The sequence below is a fragment of the Eleginops maclovinus genome, chromosome 11 (assembly GCF_036324505.1).
Source record: "Eleginops maclovinus isolate JMC-PN-2008 ecotype Puerto Natales chromosome 11, JC_Emac_rtc_rv5, whole genome shotgun sequence".
NCBI lineage: Eukaryota > Metazoa > Chordata > Actinopteri > Perciformes > Eleginopidae > Eleginops > Eleginops maclovinus.
The window spans coordinates 25,537,462-25,558,644 of record NC_086359.1 but is presented as its reverse complement, the minus strand read 5'-3'; the positions used below and the strand labels follow the sequence as shown (position 1 = coordinate 25,558,644).

Here is a 21,183-nt window from a genome sequence, read left to right as displayed (position 1 = left end):
CTTGTACATGTGTTCAGAGATTTGACTTTGAAAGGAGTTTATGCAGTCAGGTTGATCACGATACCTGCCAAGCTGTTAGACAGGAAGTACACATGAGGTGACCGCAGGGCTCGATCTTCACGTCTTTGTCGTTCTCAGCGCAGATCTTACACAGCTGGAAGGTGGAGCCCATCTCACAGTACAGCTCGTATTGCTCCTGTTTAGACAGAGCAAGCTGCTGTTCTTCATCTAATGATTCATGTATCAAACCAAAGAAGAGTACAGACAGAAATACAGTATACATCCACTACATGCGTCCATAAACATGTTTTCACACACACACACACACACACACACACACACACACACACACACACACACACACACACACACACACACACACACACACACACACACACACACACACACACACACACACACACACACACACACACACACACACACACACACACACACACACACACACACACCCACTTGTGTCACTTTGATGTGATCATGAGGCGTTGGCTCACATAAACCAGTAAGGTCAGGATTGTAACTGCGACCATCAGGGAACAAGTAGCTGCGAATGACAAGAAAAGTTTACAAGGTAAGGTTACAAACGAACAGATATTGGCTCCAAACATTTGGATCAAAGCCATGTTTTGGGAAATTACAGAAAGTAAGGTAGCTAAAACCAGAGCACAACAGAGCAAGCTAAAAGCCAATATCACGTCTAGGTTTAATGTAGGAATAATGTAGAACAGTAGCCCAAAGTGTGACTGAGCAGTGCACACCATGGAGCAGAGTGAGGAGGCGGTCAACAAATGCCATCAATACGTAAGGAAAGTCAAATGACATACATTTCATATTGATTTGTGGGCAAATTAACAACACTGTGTTGGTTTAGTGGGGGCCTACCTATGATCAGCAGATTTAAAAGAATAATTCCAAAAATATGTTTAAAATATATATTCAAACATATTTTAAGATCATGTTTAGTCCTCTCTTCATTGCTGCTTCGGACCAGTTCTTCTGATTAGTGTCCACAGTGAGCCTATTGAGCTGAGATTTTTTTATTCAGTGTGTGCAGTAAAAAAATAATCACAAGCGGCAAAGCGCTCGCAGCATCACTAAAATGTCATCTCATAAGTCAGAGCTGATTGGCTGTAAGTGTGTGTGCTGCGAAAAGTGTAGTCATGAAGGGCAGCGGTAAATAATACAAACAGAAAATCAAGGAAGTTGACCCTCTACTGGAGCTTTGGTGAGCGAAAGTATAGTTTATGATGATCGTCTGTGTTTAACCTTTAGGCTATTGATCTGCTGGATCGATTGCAATTGTAACGACGGTGACGAGTGTTTCCTTATATATACAGTCTGGTGTTTTCATGCTGAGGCATGACGGTTGTTGTTATTGTTAAGTTTTGCTTTGTGATTGCGCTCTTTACTCCATGTATAAAGGTACATACATTAACTCTTCACCACGCTTTGTTCGTACATGTATGCGCTGACAGTGTTGCTCTGTGTTGTTAGTTCACATATACATACAGCTCTGGAAAAAATGAAGAGACCACTCCACAATGTTGTTAAATCTCAATCTCTACTTCTTTGGCAGCCATTCCAGTGTCTGTTGAAGTCCAACACAGAGCCATGTTTTCAGGAGTTTATAAAATAGCATACGAAAAATAAAAATAAATCATTTAAATCAAAGACATACCTATAAATAATAAAACAAGAGAAAATGATAATGCTGAAGTGGTCTCTTAATTTTGTACTGTGTATATATACAAACAGTATATATATATATATATATATATACTGTATATATATAAATATATATATAGCACCTTCAAGAGGAACTATGAGAGAGGAACATTTAAGAAATTAGATGAGACTGAGTGAGACAGGTGATCATTGCTCATACACAGTGAGAGCTAAAGAGGGAGAGAGTGTGTGTGTGATAGGTTGCATACAAGCCCTCCCTGTAGCCATCGATGAGAGCCTGGAACAGCGGCTTGTTGTGGGGGATGGTCTGCAGTATGTTGCCATCATTGGTCACGTAGCCGATGGCCCACTGACCCAGCCGAGTGCAGCTCAGTCTGAAGATGTAACTGTTAGAAAGGACCAAAGGTTTGTCAAAAACACGCTGGAAAACCAAACAACAAAATACAACAGATATAAGAATATCAAGTTCCCTCTGGACTCAATCTGTCTCAAGAACTCCTTCAAAGTCTGTCAGTGTTGAAATGAACTTACAATAATAACAAGCTGTGTTTTTAAAGAGAAGTAAAACTATAACATCCAAAAAACTTTGACTAGTCCTAATCTAACTAAACTACTCGCTTTTTATTGACTATTTTAGATTGATTTTTAACAAAGTCTCATGATTATATTCGATATTGGATAAGAAAAGATCAGACAAGATACGTTTAAGATACAGCCTTATTTTGTCTTGTTTTCTCAAAATCTAATATTCAGTGTGTGTGTGTGTGTGTGTGTGTGTGTGTGTGTGTGTGTGTGTGTGTGTGTGTGTGTGTGTGTGTGTGTGTGTGTGTGTGTGTCAGCCCTCCCCCACACATTTCTTGTCCTGTCATTACTTGCTCGGCTCTACACGCTGCCACACTAAACACAAGGCATGCAAAGCTCAGCTCCTGGCTATAGAAGCAGAAAAAGCAATGTCTTATTAAGAACTGTTTTATAAAAATATACAGTATATTTTCAAGCTATTCTGTTCACCACACCAGTAATTAGCCACGTGGGGGGAAAAAAAGTGACAACAGCAAAACAAGGGGATGATATGTTTTTGAAATCATAAAGCAGTAATAAGTAGCTTTGGGAAGGTGTGCTCAGGGGTGTGACAACCAAGCATGACCTGTTTATGACAAGTATAATCCCATATGCAAATTGGATAGATTCATACAAATAAAATGAATATTTATTTCTCGCTGATATCCTCTGCGTTTGAGTTTTATAGTTATTCACATCAGCAACCAATACTGTCAAATTATAATGAGCACATACAGAGACTATCAATGAAAACTGGATCCTGACCTGAAGCTGCAGGGGCTCAGGTAAATCAAGGAGAAAACAAAGGCAGACTGCTTGGGTCCTTGAAGAGGCAGCAGGAGGGGACGTTAGTCAAAGGCTTTGAAAAACCTTTTTCTAAATCAGCCAATTGTTTTGTTTTTTTCCATGGACAAAGTGTTTTATTATTTGACAAAGAGAGATAATTTTTTGTAGATTAAACATTTCTGTCATGAAATTATAGGAAACAATTTATGTCCCACATTTTCAGAATTTAATTCCAAATGAATCAATCCTTATCAAATCTGATCAAACCACACACAAAAAACTAACTTGTTTTAAAAAAAGGATGGCCCGGAAATTCACTCAATGTTTTTTTCTACAAATATAACTGCATAGAGCTAAGACACTTAAGAAGATAAATAATTTTGTCAGTTTTCACAATGTCACAAAGCAAAAACAGTCTATTTAGATATTATTCCATGTTTACAGTATGTATGTTCACTTTTGTAAGTGATAAGGGGTAAGAAGAGGCAGGGAGGTTTAGAATGTAACATATTTCTATTGCAGAGGCATGGACCCTCAGACCTGGAAATTGGTTCAACTCGGGCACCAACTGTTTCCCAGTGGATATATGTTGGTAGCTTACATCAGAGGCTTGGGCGGGATTTACGTAACGAACAGCAGTTCATGATGAGTACAATGATGACGGGAGAGTTTTTCCAGGAGAGTAGAAAGTTGTTGAAAAAGTCGTGCTTGCAATTTTATCTGGCTGTCTAAGTAACTAGCACGATATGAGCGCAACTCTGACACAGTCAGCCATAGTTCTTACGAAGGCTATCCGCGCTGCCTGAGAAAAACAGCACGGTACGCAGTGACGTCACACGGGGCTCTACTTGGGCTCTAGTCAGTGGAAAAGCAAACAGGTTCTAAGGAGGTCAAACAAGTTAAACCAACTCTGAACCAACACGAGCCTCAGTGCTGACCTTGACCGGAGCTCATTTTAGTTGTAATGGGGTATATTTGAAGTTCAGTTTGAATGATTTGGACATTTGCGTTCCCACATAAATTCCCTCTGGATCATGTCATGGTTATTAAGGGTTACATTGCATGTGCAAAAAGGGGTTGTATCTATCCATAGGACCATTTGTTATTCGCCAGTGAAATAAAACAAACTAAAGTTCCAGTGACTTCAGGACTAAGATGGCATAACACATCAGTTGTATTAATACTCTATCAGGTTTAAGCATACATAGAGTTTGCGTTGTTTTATCACCGTCATACCAACATATAGATATGAAAAAGCACTATTCTAAATCAAGTTATTATACCATTATTCAAATAATGAATATGGCTGATTTTGCTCATAGTTTTTTCAGAGCACCAGCGTTTTTTCTTTTAATTTCTTTTGAATTCCTAATGAGGACAGAGCATGCAGCCTAGAGAGAAGCGTCATTTTCAGAGCGCTCAGACCACTCAGCATGCAGCCACTCAGAAGGCTTCTAGTTTAATATCTCTGAACTTTTCGGCAATGGCTTTTTTGATGAAGCGACGTGCTTGCGCTTTTCTGCCAGAATATTAAAAAAAACATTTAAAATACACACATAGTCGCTATACCTGCCAGGCTTGTTGATGTACTTGTGCAGTCTGGCTTTGACTTCATCATAGGTAAGGAAAGCCATGTAGCCCGGATGCGTCACTGCCAGGAAGTTCCAGTTCCTCAGAATTGATCCCCATGGCTGAAAAAGACCAACCAAATGTTGTTTTACCTAAACTTAATAATATCAAACATGCATTTATGATCTATTCTTAAAGCACAATTCATTTTCAGTCATGGAATTGGGCCCGTATAAGAGACATACATATTAATGTCACAGTATGTTGACACTGAAACTGAATTCTCTGGCTGCCATCAAATGATTAAAAAAATATATAAACTGAATAAGAGAGGATTCTGAGTCTGAGCATCCTGATATATAGCAAGATAAACATTTAGGGAGCAGCTTGTGCACTATAGCCAGTAGTTTTTGGATCTATTAAACTAGTTAAGATTTTCTGCGGAACAAATTAAACAAAGGTCAAAAAGAGGACTACATAACATGCTTAGCAGTCAAGTAAGTAAGTGCTTTATGTGAAACTTTACTACTTTGCACAGCCAAGCAAAAACAACCAGATTCAAGTTCAATTCAAAATTCAAAGATATATTGTGAGGTCATTTACACAACTACGGTAAACTACAAAAAACTTATCACAGGTTCCTCAACAGTGCAGTTACAAGACATACTATGTTAAGAGAATTAAATAACATAAAATAGTGCAGAAAATAACAATATATAAAAATTGTGCAAGCTCAGGTGTTTAGCAGTCTTATGGCCTGTGAAATGAAACTGTCCCTGAGTCTGATGGTTTTTGTCCTGATGCTACGGTACCGCCTGCCAGACGGCAGCAGACAGGACAGTTTGTTGCTGGGGTGATGGGGGTCTTTGATAATCCTGTGGTCTTTCCTACTGAGCCGCTAGGAGTAGAGGTCTTCCATGGATGGCAGCTCTGTCCTGGTGATGTGCTGTGCTGTTTTCACCACCCTCTTTAAGGCCTTACGGCTGAGAGCGGTGCAGCTGCCGTACCAGGCTGTGATGCAGTCGGTCAGGTTTTGCTGACGTTGAGATTGAGGTTGTTATCCTGGCACCAAGATGTCAGGGTTTTCGACCTTCCCTCCGTTCGCCGTCTCACCGGTGATCAGGCCGATGACGGTCGTGTCGTCAGCAAACTTCATGATGGTGTTGAAGCTCTGTGTGGCCACACAGTCGTGTGTGAACAGAGAGTACAGGAGAGGGGTGACTACGCAGCCTTGAGGGGCTCCGGTATTGAGGATCAGGGTGGAGGATGCACTGCCTGGGGTCTACCCGTCAGGACAGAATCCAATCACAGGATCCAATCACAGAGGGCGCTGTTAAGCCTGAGGTCCCCCAGCTTGATGTTGAGCTTGGAGGGCACAATGGTGTTGAAAGCTGAACTGTAGTCAATAAAAAGCATTCTCACATGTGGTGTGAGAGGGCAGTGTGGAGGTTGAGGGGGAGGTCTATGGTGTCGTCTGTGGACCCAATTGCTCTGTAGGCAAACTTCAGGGAGTCAGGGAGGGAGGAGGTGATGAATGTTTTGACTAACCACTCAAAGCACTTCATGATGATGGAAGTGAGTGCCACTGGGCGGTAGTCATTGATGCTGCTGGTTTTAGTCTTTTTGGGGACAGGAACGATGGTGGAGTGTTTGAAACATGTGGGGACTACAGACTGCAGGAGTGGCCTGTTGAAGATGCCTGAGTTTGACTCCGCACTCCAGTGCTGTATAGTCAGTGTCACTGGTCTGCTCCGTTTGAGCTTCCTGTAAGCAGGCAGCAGCAGCAGTGATATGTGGTCTGATTTGCTGAAGGCGAGGAAGACCTTTATATCCATGTCAAAAAGGGGAATAAACATGGTCCAACATGTATTCAACGTGTGTTCAGCTGATGTGCTGAAAGTACATCGGCAGGACCTTCTTTATATTGGTGGAAAAGTGTCTGCACTTCCTCACCTGCCAGCTCAATTAATTTTTTTCTGAATGATGACTGGTCCTGTTGTATGCTAATGTTAAAGAGGCATACAGCTCCCCATTCAACCCCACTCTTGGGTGACACTTCCAGCAGCTTCACACCTCCGATAATCACGGACAGGTCAGCAATCCGCTCTCGAAAATCACCATGAGAAAGGCCAGGGGGCCAGACAACGCCAACCCCCGGGTGCTCAAGGTGTGGGCCGGACAGTTAGCAGGAGCTTTTCAGCACCTCTTTAGTCTCTCTTTGAAGCTGATGAAGGTACCTGAGATCTGGAACACTTCCTGCATTTTCCCGTGCCCAGAAAAACACGCCCCAGCCCTCCAGGAGACTACAGGCCAGTAGATCTGACTTCTCATGTCATGAAGATCTTTGAGAGACTTATCCTGCAGTATCTCAAACCAACATCGGAGTAGAGGATGCACTCATCTACATGCTGCATAGAGCCAACTCACACCTGGAGAAGCCGCAAAGCTCACGAATCCTCTTCAAGAATCCTGTTCTTCAAATTCTCCAGCGCCTTCAACGGAATCTAGCCACACCTGCTCGCTGACAAGCTGTCCCTGATGCAGGTGGATCACAGCTTGGTGGCCTGGATCACTGACTACCTTACCAGCAGACCTCAGTATGTCAGACTGCAGGGCAGTGTGTATGATGTGCTGGTGAGCAACACTGGAGCCCCCCAACGAACTGTGCTGTCACCATTCCTGTTCACCTTCTACACCTCTGACTTCCACTTCAACTCCGGCTCAGGCCACCTACAGAAGTTCTCCGATGACGCCTCCATCGCCAGCTGCATCACAGATGACAACGAAGACGAGTATAGGGCCCTGGTGAAGAACTTGGTAGGCTGGTGTGACAACAACCACCTCCAGCTCAACATCAGCAAGACTAAGGAGCTGGTGGTGTACTTCAGGCGGAGCACAAAGAGGTCTCTAACCCCCATCACCATCAGGGGGGAGGAGGTGGAGGTGGTGAACAGCTACAAGCTCCTGGGAGTGCACTTGAACAATAAACTGGACTGGAGTGACAACACTGATGCTCTCTTCAGGAAGGGACAGAGCAAGTTGTTCTTCCTGAGGAGACTCAGGTCCTTCAACGTGTGCACGAGGCTGCTGCAGACGTTCTACCAGTCTGTGGTGGCCAGTGTGCTCTTCTTTGCTGTGGTGTGCTGGGGGGGAAACACCAACAAAAGGGATGCTGACAGGCTGAACAAGCTTGTGAGGAAGGCTAGCTCTGTTGTTGGATTAAACTGGACAATCTAGAGGAGGTGGCTGAGGGGAGGACGAGGAGGAAACTGGACATTATCCTGGATAACCCCTCCCACCCCCTCCATGCAGAGCTAGTGAAGATCAGGAGTACGTTCAGCCACAGACTCATCCCACCTCGGCACAGCACTAAGCACCTGGGAAACCCCTTTGTGCCTGTAGCCATCAGGCTGCACAACAAGGGGTTAACCATGTGACTCACTGACAATAAACGGACTGCACATAAAGCTGCACTCTTGCACTTTTGCACAATAACTTTGACCTGCACTCTCTTTCTGCACACATACAGTGGGGCAAAAAAGTATTTAGTCAGCCACCTATTGTGCAAGTTCTCCCATTTAAAAAGATGAGCGAGGCCTGTCATTTTTATCATAGGTATACCTCAACTATGAGAGACAGAATGAGAAAAAAAATCCAGAAAATCACATTGTCTGATTTTTAAAGAATTTATTTTCTAATTGTTGTGGAAAATAAGTATTTGGTCAATAACAAAAGTTCATCTCAATACTTTGTTGTATACCCTTTGTTGGCAATGACAGAGGTCAAACGTTTTCTGTAAGTCTTCACAAGGTTTCCACACACTGTTGCTGGTATTTTGGCCCATTCCTCCATGCAGATCTCCTCTAAAGCAGTGATGTTTTGGGGCTGTCGCTGGGCAACACGGACTTTCAACTCCCTCCCAAGATTTTCTATGGGGTTGAGATCTGGAGACTGGCTAGGCCACTCCAGGACCTTGAAATGCTTCTTACGAAGCCACTCCTTCGTTGCCCTGGCGGTGTGTTTGGGATCATTGTCATGCTGAAAGACCCAGCCACGCTTCATCTTCAGTGCCCTTGCTGATGGAAGGAGGTTTTCACTCAAAATCTCACGATACATGGCCCCATTCATTCTTTCCTTTACACGGATCAGTCGTCCTGGTCCCTTTGCAGAAAAACAGCCCCAAAGCATGACGAGCTGAGTTTTTACCAAAAACACGACGAGCTGAGTTTTTACCAAAAAGTTCTATTTTGGTTTCATCTGACCATATGACATTCTCCCAATCCTCTTCTGGATCATCCAAATGCCCTCTAGCAAACTTCAGACGGGCCTGGACATGTACTGGCTTAAGCAGGGGGACACGTCTGGAACTGCAGGATTTAAGTCCCTGGCGGCGTAGTGTGTTACTGATGGTAGCCTCTGTTACTTTGGTCCCAGCTCTCTGCAGGTCATTCACTAGGTCCCCCCGTGTGGTTCTGGGAGTTTTGCTCACCGTTCTTGTGATCATTTTGACCCCACGGGGTGAGATCTTGCGTGGAGCCCCAGATCGAGGGAGATTAGCAGTGGTCTTGTTTGTCTTCCATTTTCTAATAATTGCTCCCACAGTTGATTTCTTCACACCAAGCTGCTTACCTATTGCAGATTCAGTTTTCCCAGCCTGGTGCAGGTCTACAATTTTGTCTCTGGTCTCCTTTGACAGCTCTTTGGTCTTGGCCATAGTGGAGTTTGGAGTATGACTGTTTGAGGTTGTGGACAGGTGTCTTTTATACTGATAACGAGTTCAAAAAGGTGCCATTAATACAGGTAACGAGTGGAGGGCAGAGGAGCCTCTTAAAGAAGAAGTTACAGGTCTGTGAGAGCCAGAAATCTTGCTTGTTTGTAGGTGACCATATACTTATTTTACAGAGGAATTTACCAATAAATTCATTAAAAATCAGACAATGTGATTTCCTGGATTTTTTTTTCTCATTCTGTCTCTCATAGTTGAAGTGTACCTATGACAAAAATTACAGGCCTTTCTCATCTTTTTAAATGGGAGAACTTGCACAATTGGTGGCTGACTAAATACTTTTTTGCCCCACTGTACATTTGTATGTTTTTAACAATACTTTGTTACTTATCTGTATATATAATTTTTGGGAATTTAACATTTTTAATTTTTAATTTAAATTTGTGTTTCATATCCCTGTGTGAACCTGTACTGTTTTTCCTCTTCTCTGTTGCTGCATAAACACTTGAATTTCCCCACGGGGATTAATAAAGGTACACCTTATCCTACCTTATCTTATCTTATCTCATTATTAAGATGTCTAAATCCAGAGATTCTGCATTAATATGTAGATATTCTCAAACAAATATTGCCATTGACAGATAAGCTGTTCACATCAGATGCCTTAATTAAGAGCATAAAGCTGTGGGTTATTGTTTTGGGAGGGCTTCAGCGGAGAGTGGGCCAGTTGGCTCCAAGGTAAATGAACACATTCTCCACCATCCTGCCTGTTAGCTGAAACTCCCCAGGGACAAGGATTGGCTTGCTCCTCACTTAGTAGCTGGTTTGGCAGAGGAAATAAAACCTAATGGGGACTGGAACTGTCTCTGGGCCCTGATCACTCTGTTGTTGATTTGAGCTGTAAACTGGATAATGGCCCAAAGAGGCAGGAAGTCACACACATATTTGTGTTACATGGATTTAATAATAAATACTCATGAAAGCAGCAGCAGTTTAATGCAGACCAACCTAAAGTTAACAAATTATGCACTCACCAGCAGTGTTGGGTGTAACACGTTACAAAAGAATAACATATTACTTTTTGCTGTGACGCAGTAATATAACGCATTACTGATTTAATGTGGGTAATATAATACCCGTTACAATTCTCAGTAATGCAGTTACAACACATTTTAACCCGAAATGATGTGGTGTTATCACAAGACATTACGACCCCAGAGAAACGATTGTGCAGGTAGAATAGTAACTCAGTAAGTCTGTTTACTATTGGCTAAGAAAGCTGCAGAAACGGATTCCACATTTGCATGAGGGAGAGGTGCATGCTCAGAGAAAAAACACACAAGTGCGCGCAGGCCAAAGCAACAGAAAGTAACTTTCTCTCTGTCTGCTGCTTGAACCCAGAGAAGTTCAGAGACTCGTGGATATGCAGCCTCTGTCAGCTGTGGAATCGCCAGCTTTTAGAAAGCTTGTCAGCAAAATCCCCGTTAACACACCAATGACAAGGTGAGCTAACGTTGCCATAGAGACTCGTTCATATACAGTAGGTTACTGGGCCGTGCAGAGAGAGGCTCCACTAACATATTATTAATAACAAACAGCGACGTAATGTTACCAGTATCCAATATTATTTATCCCACTTAAACGGATCATGAGTTTAATTTCTAGCTATTTTTCCTAATTTTCAGCATGTACTGCCAGATAGACATTTGCCAAAGAGTCGGATAAAGCTGTCGTGGCTTTTGTGATTCTGACAATGATTGATACATATTGGATTGGTCATAAGCCTTCACTGTGCCTATTACAAGTTGATAGGAGCCTTAAGGGCTGACACAGTTGTTATGCTAAACCACATCGCCCTTCACTGGAGGTATAATCAGCTGCAATAACCTACATTTTAGCATTTAAAGCCAGATTATTTTGGTGAAAGTAACTCAAAAGTAGTGTATCGCATTACAGTTCAGAGACAGTAATAATGTAATATAAGTTATAACTTTAAAAAGACAGTAATAAGGAATATATAATGTATTATATCTTGGAAGAAACTTGCCCTACACTGCTCACCAATGAAAAAGCACAGCCGAAGATGTGTCCTGAGAGGATTGCAGTATATAATCATGATGAACTGTTACAAAGTTTCCTACTTTCTTCACCCAGTCATTTTCTCCTTCATGCTGGCCCTCTGGTCCCAGACCTGACTCCCATCAGGACTCCTTACCAGCAAATCATAAGGCTGACATCCATATGGATTCCGATTGGATAAAAGACTACACTTGAGTAAACTAACCACAACTATCCACTGTCAGATATTCTGCTGTCTTCAAACTCCAGCAGTATTTGGAGTAGCTCCTACAAAGTTTCCATTTAAGTGAATCGTTAGCTATAATCGAAATCTGCTGAGCCATCATAAGCACATCACACAAAGGACTCAAATGAGCATGTGTTGACTCTTGTCAAAGTCTGAAAAATGTGCCTCTCCTACTTTGAGCAAAAATATGTAGGAAAACTTAGATTCTTGTGTTTAGAAGCTAGACCAAGCGCACATTTGCTGAAACACGGTCGCCATGCTGCAGTCCCTGCATCACGAGTGCAAATGCTCCCATAAACATGTTAAGGCTTTTATGAAGGCGAAGCCACATTAAATATGTTTGCCCTAGGTTTCAATAATGGTTTTAGAAAAGGTGAAATTCAAACTAGCTGGCAAACATAGAGACATCTTCATCTTTTTTACCTTTCCGAGCAGCTGTAGGTAAGGAACGTGCAACTTCATTGCAAACGGATACAAACACACTCATTTTTATCACCGGCTATTTTGTGAAAGAAAACATACAGAGTGTCCCATATGTTAGTTTATTATGACCAACCTGGAAGAGACGTGTGAAAATGTCAAACTCAAAGACAGAGATGTAGTCGTTGCAGGTGAGGTCGATGGTGGATTTGAGGGCCATGGCCTCCAGGCCCGAGCTGATGGGATGTACTTCATGAAGGCACTGACGGAAGACCTTCCAAGGCACTATTGTCCTACAAGAAAGTCCCAAATGATCATCATAAAAGCCAACATTCACATCCTTGCAAGACAAAAAGGTATCTTATCGAACAATACTTCTACATTTATACAAATGTACATGACCATAGCAATGGAAGAGTTTCCGTCAATAGAACCATGTGTGACCTGATCTGTTGGGTTTACAGCTGAAATGAATACGAGCAGATAAGGTGGTACTTTTATACTCATTTAAATCTATGAGAAGGTGTGTCACCCTCAACTGATTCTTCACAGAAGTGTCCAGTGTGGTCGTGTCATTTTTGGGCCATTCTTAGCATTCGGTGCCATTTGAACCAAGTTAATAAAAAAAAAATGTTTTAATGATTTATATATTTAATCTTGATGATGGCTTGTATTAGAAAAACATTTTGCTCCAGCTTATGACATTATGGTCAAAATGTGTGAAAACAGTAACTGGGTGGACTTTTTATGCTAAATTTGGGTATCACTACTATTTGATTAATATCTTAACCACATTTTTTAATTACAAAAAAATCAGTTTACAGTAAAAATAAGCATAACAGACAGGACATGTTAAATGGTACTTATACAGTGCTTTATCAGGTCTCTACAACCCCTCAAAGTGCTTCACATACTACAAGTAATTTACATCTACTTCATACAGAGCAGTACACCTTGCTCTAGGGAAGCTAACACTCACACACACTCAAAGATCGTTGGCCATCGGGAGCAACTCAGGGTTCAGTATCTTGGCCAAAGATACATTGACATGTTGACTACACTGGCTGGGATCGAACCCACAACCTTCTGGTTGAAATACAACCACATTGCCTCACAGCCCACACAGTTGCCCTGTTATGTCACATGCTATGTCGTATGCTTACAACTTTGAATGAATGTTTCTTGTAGATCGTTTTCCTGCACAAAATAAATTCTTCTTCTTGAGTCATAAAAATATAAAAATAGTAAGTGGCCTGGGAAATTTAAATCAGACTAACGGGGGACAATCAAATGTGGGACACACACTTTAAAAATGTTTTAATCAATACAAATGAATTAATCACAAAAATAAAAAAAAATAACAAAAGCGTTTTACAAATGTGACAACACTATAGAATACTATGGGGTCAGATCAGTCTCAAAATACACAAATGCACACAGAAGGATTCACACTTGTATTTCAGGATCCACACAAATGTTTTTCAATGCACACACAAAAGTGTTCCGTTTCATACACATTGTATAAAATCCAAATACAGAAAAAACGTTTACATATGTATTTTTTGATCCACACATATTTGTTTTCTATCTATAGCCAATCAGATGTCTCCTCCATTCTAAGCCAATCACATGAGCGTGCCCCCACGAGGGTATGATTTTTTTGCCTTCATGACGTAGCGCTTCTTATGCATTTTGCGCTGTCCGGAGCTGACAGGTCAACTTAAACATGGCGCCTAGCAAAAGTGAAAGTGATAAGTGTCTCTGTGTGAAAGATTAAATATTTTTAGGTATGAATTCTTGTTACGTTAGTGATGTGTTAGTTAGCATGGAAGTAATATGGGTGGCAAGTATGCTATATAATGCTATAGCATTATGCTTTAATTAATGCTATAGCATTATATAGCATAGCATTAGCATAATGCTAATAGACTAGCTAGGATTATTACCTTAAATAGCTAACATTAGCTATAAATGTTTTTAACTTCTTTCATTCAAGAATGAATCCAAAGTTTCCTGCTCAAATTATTATTCAAAAATCTATTCCATTGTGTTAAATGATGGAGTGGAATTGAACATTTAGAGCTGACGGTTAAACAGGATTAACCGGTTAAGGTCCTATTAGCATTATATAGCTAACCTGCCACCCATATTACTTCCATGCTAACAGTTACACATCACTAACGTCACAAGAATTCATAACTAAAACATATTGAATCATTCACGCAGAGACACTTACCACATACACTTGTGCTAGACGCCATGTTGAAGTTGACCTGTCAGCTCCGGACAGCGCAAAATGCGTATGAAGCGCTACGTCATGAATGCAAAAAATCATACCCTCCTGAGGGCGCGCTCATGTGATTGGCTTAGAATGGAGGAAACATCTGATTGGCTATGGATAGAAACATTACAAGTAGGAATCGGGTGAGCGTCAGGGGACTCTCAAAAAACCCACACACGAATGCACAGCGATCCATTCACAGAGAGCGGTTTGTGTATGCAGGTTCAGCGGTTTGACACGGAAAACAAATACGTGTGGATCAAAAATACACATGTAAAACTTTTTTCTGTATTTGGATTTTATTTACATGTATGTGAAACGGAACACATTTGTGTGTGCATTGAAAATACAAGTGTGAATCCTTCTGTGTGCATTTATGTATTATGAGACTGATCTGACCCCATAGAATATGTGTTTAATTAGTTTGAGTTATGGAAGTTGAGCAAACATGATTTGGGACATGGCAGCTTGGCCTGCTTGTGCTAGAATCACGAAGTGTTTTGAATATCCTGGGTCATTGTTTTATGGTAGACAGGGTTAGGGGGTTAAACATGTAAAGCCAAGCTTTAACAACAAGCATTAGCCATATAAAATGCAAAATATATGAAATAAAGTCTTGGGGACCTAAAAAGCACTGAATGCTTGGAATGACTGCCAGTGGGAGACCGGGGAGGAAAGGAGAGGCAATGGTTAGGACTAGAACTAAAACTCTAGGGCCATGAAGAAAGCTTTATCACATAGGATATGCATTCACCTACAGCACATCACTACACCCCGTTAACAGTCAGGGGCACTAGCAGCTAATAAAGATCACTCAATTATTTTAAGCACACTAAGGCATCTACATGCACACTTATGCACTTATGTTTGTGTGTGTGCGTGTGTGTACGGGTCATTATCTTAAGAAACAGCATACATGAGTTGAAGTCTCAGTGGTAGGCAGAGTTGGGTGTAACGCGTTACAAAAGTAATGGAGTTACAGTAATGTATTACTTTTTGCTGTAACGCAGTAATATAACGCATTACTTCTGAAATGTGGGTAATATAATACCCGTTACAATTCTCAGTAACGCAGTTACGACACGTTTTAACCCGAAATGATGTGGTGTTTTTTTTCTAAGAATTCACAAACATCGCGAGACATTCTGACACCAGAGAAACAATTGTGCAGGTAGAATAGTCACTCAGTAAGCCTGCTTACTATTGGTTAAGAGGGCTGCAGAAACAGATTCACAATGCAGAGCTGCAGGCTCACAATGGAGAGCTCCAGGCTCAGAGAAAAGAAAAACACACGAGTGCTCGCAGGGCAAACCAACAGAAGGTAACATTCTCTCGGTCTGCTGCTTGAACCCCGAGAAGTTAAGAGACTCAGTGTTGAAGATATGCAACCTCTGTCCTCTCTGGAATCGCCAGCTTTTAGAAAGCTTGTCAGCCAAATCCCAGTTAACACACCAATGACAAGGTGAGCTAACATTGAACAGAGACTCGTTCATATACAGCAGGTCACAGGGCCGTGCAGAGGCTCCACTAACATGTTAATAATAACACACAGAGACGTCATGTTACCGGTATCACATATTATTCAGCCCACTTAAACAGAGCATGAGTTTAATTTCAGCATACTGCCATAGATAGCTTTAATTAATGAGCTGCAATAAACTACATTTTAGCATTTAAAGCCATACTTTAGAGGTTATTTTGGTGAAAGTAACTCAAAGTAATGCAAAAGTAGTGTAACGCATTACAGTTCAGAGACAGTAATAATGTAATGTAACTTATTACTTTAAAAAGACAGTAATAAGTCATATGTACTGTATTACATTTTGGAAGTAACTTGCCCATCACTGGTGGTAGGGAAGTAGTAATATCCTGGTTATATAGAAGAGAAATGTCTCCCCACACAGAGATCATGAAGATCCTCACACAGCTTCTCCTTGTCCTTCTAAATGAAATATTGCTTCACCAATAAAGGCTGCAAAGGAGAAGTCTCGATGAGTTGAAGCTTACCTTTCCCCAAAGAAATTCCTCCAGAAGTCAGCAGCATCAGCTTTGGTGATCCTAAACGTATCGCCCTGGAACTGTCCTCCGGGGAAGATGGCTTTTATTTCCGCCAGCATGTGGCTGAAGATCAGAGACAGCTTTGTCAGGTTCCTCCTGCAGAAGAGCAGGCCACGAAAGAGAAATGGTTATATCTAATACATTGCACATTTAGTTAGGTGCAGATTTACCTAAAGTGGTAAATTCTCTGACACTATCTGAGCCCAATATACAATACATCAACTGAAAGAAAGGATTTACGAAAGCAAATCTAAATAAACGGTACAAATATTAAAACATGTCTCTAAGCCAGGGAAACAAGTAACACAAAAAGGCCTTTGTAAAGTGTTGTTTATCACATCAGTCACATGTAACATGGAACATGACAACATGGAAAACTGTCTTGTGTTAACGGTGTTGTATCCCTCAAAATGTGTGGTAAAACACACATGATCTCATACCATTATCACTACTCCACTACTACGGTTATGTCTCTTGGTTATATCTGCTGCTGCAATGTGTGGATGTTGCTTGATGTTGCAAAATGACCGTGATTATAGGATGAAGGTCTATTATAATTTATTTCAAATGGTTATTTTTTATTGTGGCAAAAAAACAGTGCAACCACAACAAAAATGTTGTAGGAGAAATATTATTATTATTCTCCACAAAAACCTGGTCTAAATGCTACATTTAAAAGTGAACAGGCATCATTTATTCATGGTTGCAAAGTGCTCTTCTACTGATAGCCGGCTATGGCCAGGTTCAATGTCGTTTGCGTCAAGTTATTTATGACATAGCACTTCCTTTCTGTTTACTTTCCGTCTCTTACCACACACACAAGCTTTTGCATATGGTGTAACAAAATAAGTGACAGAGACATGTTGCAAATGAGGACAGTGAGTAACTATAAGAAGAAGAAACTACTCAGTAATGTTATTATCCAAAAGTCCTTCTAAAGCAAACAGCATACTCTTCTTTCTGGATTTGTAAACATGTCAAGTAATTCAGAGTTAGTAACCATAATAAAGTAAATTGGGGCGCAAACCCTCCTGGTTGTATGTGTGAATGGTGATATAAAGTACATAATGTAACGCAACAATAAGAAGTTTCAATAGTTTAAAACTCATAGTGTTTCATTTATGCACAGAATTTTCGAATCGAGGGACGATTGTTGTCTTCCTGTGTGTGTGTGTGTGTGTGTGTGTGTGTGTGTGTGTGTGTGTGTGTGTGTGTGTGTGTGTGTGTGTGTGTGTGTGTGGCGTGTTTGAGAAGCCCTGCTCTGTTAAAGCTGCTGACTGACACTCCTGAATTAGTAAAACGTGGTAAAGATATAATGAAATAAAAGCTGTGTCAATGCTCGGTAAAGCAAGTTAAAAACATTAGCATTAAATGATGAACAGTTAGCTGACTGTTGCAAAGCACAACTGAAGATGCTGACAGCTTCACTTAAGAGAGAAAACTTTGCATATAGAGGGGATAATTGCTCAGTGTTTTATTTGGCTGAAGCAAAATAAGTTTTGTTTTATATCACGTGATAGTGAATCTGATTTTTAAGAAAAGATCCACCTGCTCTGCACCGCGTTTTACTGACCTCAACTTTTCTTTCCTATTTTTTTACCTTTTATGCTATTACATTTTTTTTTTGAAAGCTCCCTAGTTTTTAATGTATTTTATTGAATATGTTTCTTAGATAACTTTTCCCTCACAGAATTGAGAAGCATTGTGAAGTGTGCTATAAAAATAAAATGTATCATTATTATTATTATTATTATTTCCTGATGAGTGAGTTTTAGTTGTGTTATCATTGTCCAAAGTTAATCATAATCAAGCACAATGAATATTAGTTAAACAGCATACATTTGCATAATTTAGCTTAACATTCAGCAGAGCGGACAGGGCCTCAGTCATTGCCTCTTGCAATGGTCATTCCAGTGTAAGTACATCACAAATGAGTGATTTGCTAGATAAAGATGATACTTTAAAGTCATGAAACATTCCATTAATTTTTATTCTTCATTTATTCTTAATGTCTAAAATACAGCTAATAGGAGAACCAAAGTGACCTCCCACTGAGGAGGCTTCTCCACATGTCTCTGCACCATGACTCAGGGGTTATTCACAGTCAGATAGGGGCAGGTGAGTAGATGGATTGAGAAGGGAGGAAATATTTTCTTGTAACACTCTGCTTCCTGGCAAAATTTAGTGCACTTTTAATTCTGCTGATTTAGAGACAACCACTGTGAGGAAGCAAACACTCCCTCACTAACATTTGTTTCTTTGTTAAAAAACCTGCACCTCACATTGCAACAATCACTTTAAGAAGCTGCAAGGGCCATGCGTGTCACGCCGCCTGTAGAACGCTCTGCTCTCCAAATCTCTGCAGATATGTTCTTATCAGCAGGGCATGGAAGAGACATGCACCTTTACTGAAAAAGCCATAGGATCTTCCAGGAAAATGACAAATTGAGCCAACCTTTACTACAGTAAGTTAGATGTATGAAGCAGATGGATATTTCATCTCAATGTTGAGCAGCTTGACCTCAGCATATGATCTATGCACTGTAAATGGATCCTTTGCTGCAGTGAGTTATGAAAGCCACAGCTCTGTCATTTTCTGCTGGGGATGCATGTCCCTCTGCTGAGAAAAGTTTTCATCTGAGATTACTCTGGCTGAATAAAGAAGGCATATGTTAGTGGCACTCGTAACAATGTTGTCTGCACCCGGCACACATTAGATCTGGTTTTGGATGTGTAGTTATTTATCTGGAGTGGAACTAAGACACACATGTCAAATAGTTCTCATGCATTTCAACCAGGTTCACATGTGGAAGTAATTTGCGGAAGCGAAAAATGATGTTGTTAAAACAATAAGATCTTCCTTTTTCACAAACTAAAGAATCAGTTGGCCATCCAGAGAACAGATGTTGAAGGGACAGAGCAGACCTGCTGAGGAGACTCAGGTCTTTTGGGGTGCAGGGGGCCCTCCTGCAGACATTCTATGACTCTGTGGCATCAGCCATCTTTAATAGAGTTGTCGGCTTGGGCTGCAAAATCTCATTTCTTCTGATGAATGCAAGTCTAGTCTTTTTACTTTTGCCTTTTGTCTGTCCTGTGCCTTTGCTGCTGTAACATCATACATGTCTCCACTGCAGGACGAATAAAGGATTTCGGATTTCGGAATAGCTGCTTTGTGACTTTTCACACCCGGGGGTAAATAGAAACTCCGAAAAAAGAACAAATCAGTTGTTTGGGCCATTTACTGTATGCCACCGTGCATTGTTGACCATAATGTCCTTCCTCACGTTGGTGAGGGACACAGTCTCTGCACTGAAACCTTTTTACTAATGCAGAAAGTCAAATTCCAGTCATTGCCAAGGTGTTAGTGAGCCCAAGGTTTGTTTTAGAAAATATTAAGTTAAGGAAACCAATGTGTTTGATTAAAAGGCTTCAGACTAACATGAAGGACTCGTAGGCATTTGAATTCAAAAGCGGCAATGCAAGCAAATAGTTTCAGGCTTAAGTGGAAAATATAATTTCAGGGTCAGGGGTGAAGTAAGACCATCAGACGGATTAAAGAAGGGTGAAGCCCTGAAGATAAGTTTTGGTAATCAAGTGTATGAAACAGACTTGTGCTGATAGGATGACACAAAGACACAGCAGGCCACAGATGGGTCCCTGTGTCCCTGGAGACAGATGTCTTACCAGATGTGAGATCACTATGCTGTATCTTCCCAAAAAAAGTTCCCTTTTATTTCAAAGGATATTGTGTGTAGTGTAAATCATGATTTATACACTAAGACTGTCCCTGATCAAGCACTGCTGAGGTTCAAATAACAAAGAATTAACAGCGCAATGGGATTAAAATCATATACTTTTGCAATCTTTTATTATATTGATGTGGTCTATTTAACTGAAAGATTTCAGTTTCTATTTTCACATTTCCTCCTGCTTACACAACCAATGTGTCTTTAAAAATGTAGGGTCACTCTACATGATCATGTTAACAAGGAGTAGAGACTGTTTTGAGTTAATAGTAAGTAAGTAATAAACAATGGACAGTACGTTTAATTAAATAAGGGAATTGCCATAATGTTGGTATGTGTGTGTATTTAAAATTAAGAAAATATCTAATCTCTTAAAAAACATGACTACATTTTAGGTCACTGAAAGACGGGCTTCCTGTTGACCAGGAGACAAGCCCCAACACAGCCTTGAAAACAGCAGGGCCTTAGACATCATGCCTCCTTAAAAATTCGGAGGCAGGAGGGTTGTTTTGAGTAGATGAAAATAGTTGCAGTTTAAATCTCGAAATGGCTTGTGACCTCAAACTGCTAAATTGCAACGTAAACGTAAGTGATCAAGTGATTCACCTTCGATATCCAGAATAGAAAACCTTTAATTCGCAACATTTATGTTTTTCACTGTAAGTTCAGCACCAATATGTAGTGTTTACTGTAAACACCATGAACACACAGATAGATCGAAAATTGACTGGGGCAGTCTTTCAACCAGAGAAGAAATGTATGAACAGGATGTAATGCGCGCAGGGATTTTCCCTGATCTCTGCACATGGCAGCAGAGAGCTCCTAAATCTATGCAGCCTCACACCCTAAATCCTCTGTAGCTCTGCACAACAGTTTACTTTACCACAACTTTAATTAATGAGAGCTTTAAAGAACAGAAGTCACATATTCTTTCTCATTACTATTAAACACTTCAACATGTCTCATATAACTCACTGCTCAAGTCAATACATGTGTTCACAAAACATTTCCAATATGCATTCAGAAC

The 21,183-nt window shown here is 40.7% G+C and overlaps 1 protein-coding gene across 2 annotated transcripts in view; it reads right to left on the bottom strand.

Annotated features, from left to right (window-relative positions):
* cblb (Cbl proto-oncogene B, E3 ubiquitin protein ligase) overlaps positions 1-21,183 on the bottom strand; it is a 37,598-nt gene that overhangs the window by 13,322 nt on the left and 3,093 nt on the right. For both annotated transcript variants that reach the window (XR_010166779.1, XM_063895172.1), the window contains exons 4-9: positions 16,360-16,506; positions 12,208-12,364; positions 4,621-4,742; positions 1,953-2,090; positions 475-562; positions 65-196 (exon numbers count right to left, since the gene is read on the bottom strand). Coding sequence is in view for 1 of the 2 variants with exons in the window: in XM_063895172.1 (XP_063751242.1) it covers positions 65-196; positions 475-562; positions 1,953-2,090; positions 4,621-4,742; positions 12,208-12,364; positions 16,360-16,506 (784 nt within the window). In the remaining variant the exon portion in view is untranslated. The remainder of the gene's footprint in view (positions 1-64; positions 197-474; positions 563-1,952; positions 2,091-4,620; positions 4,743-12,207; positions 12,365-16,359; positions 16,507-21,183) is intronic.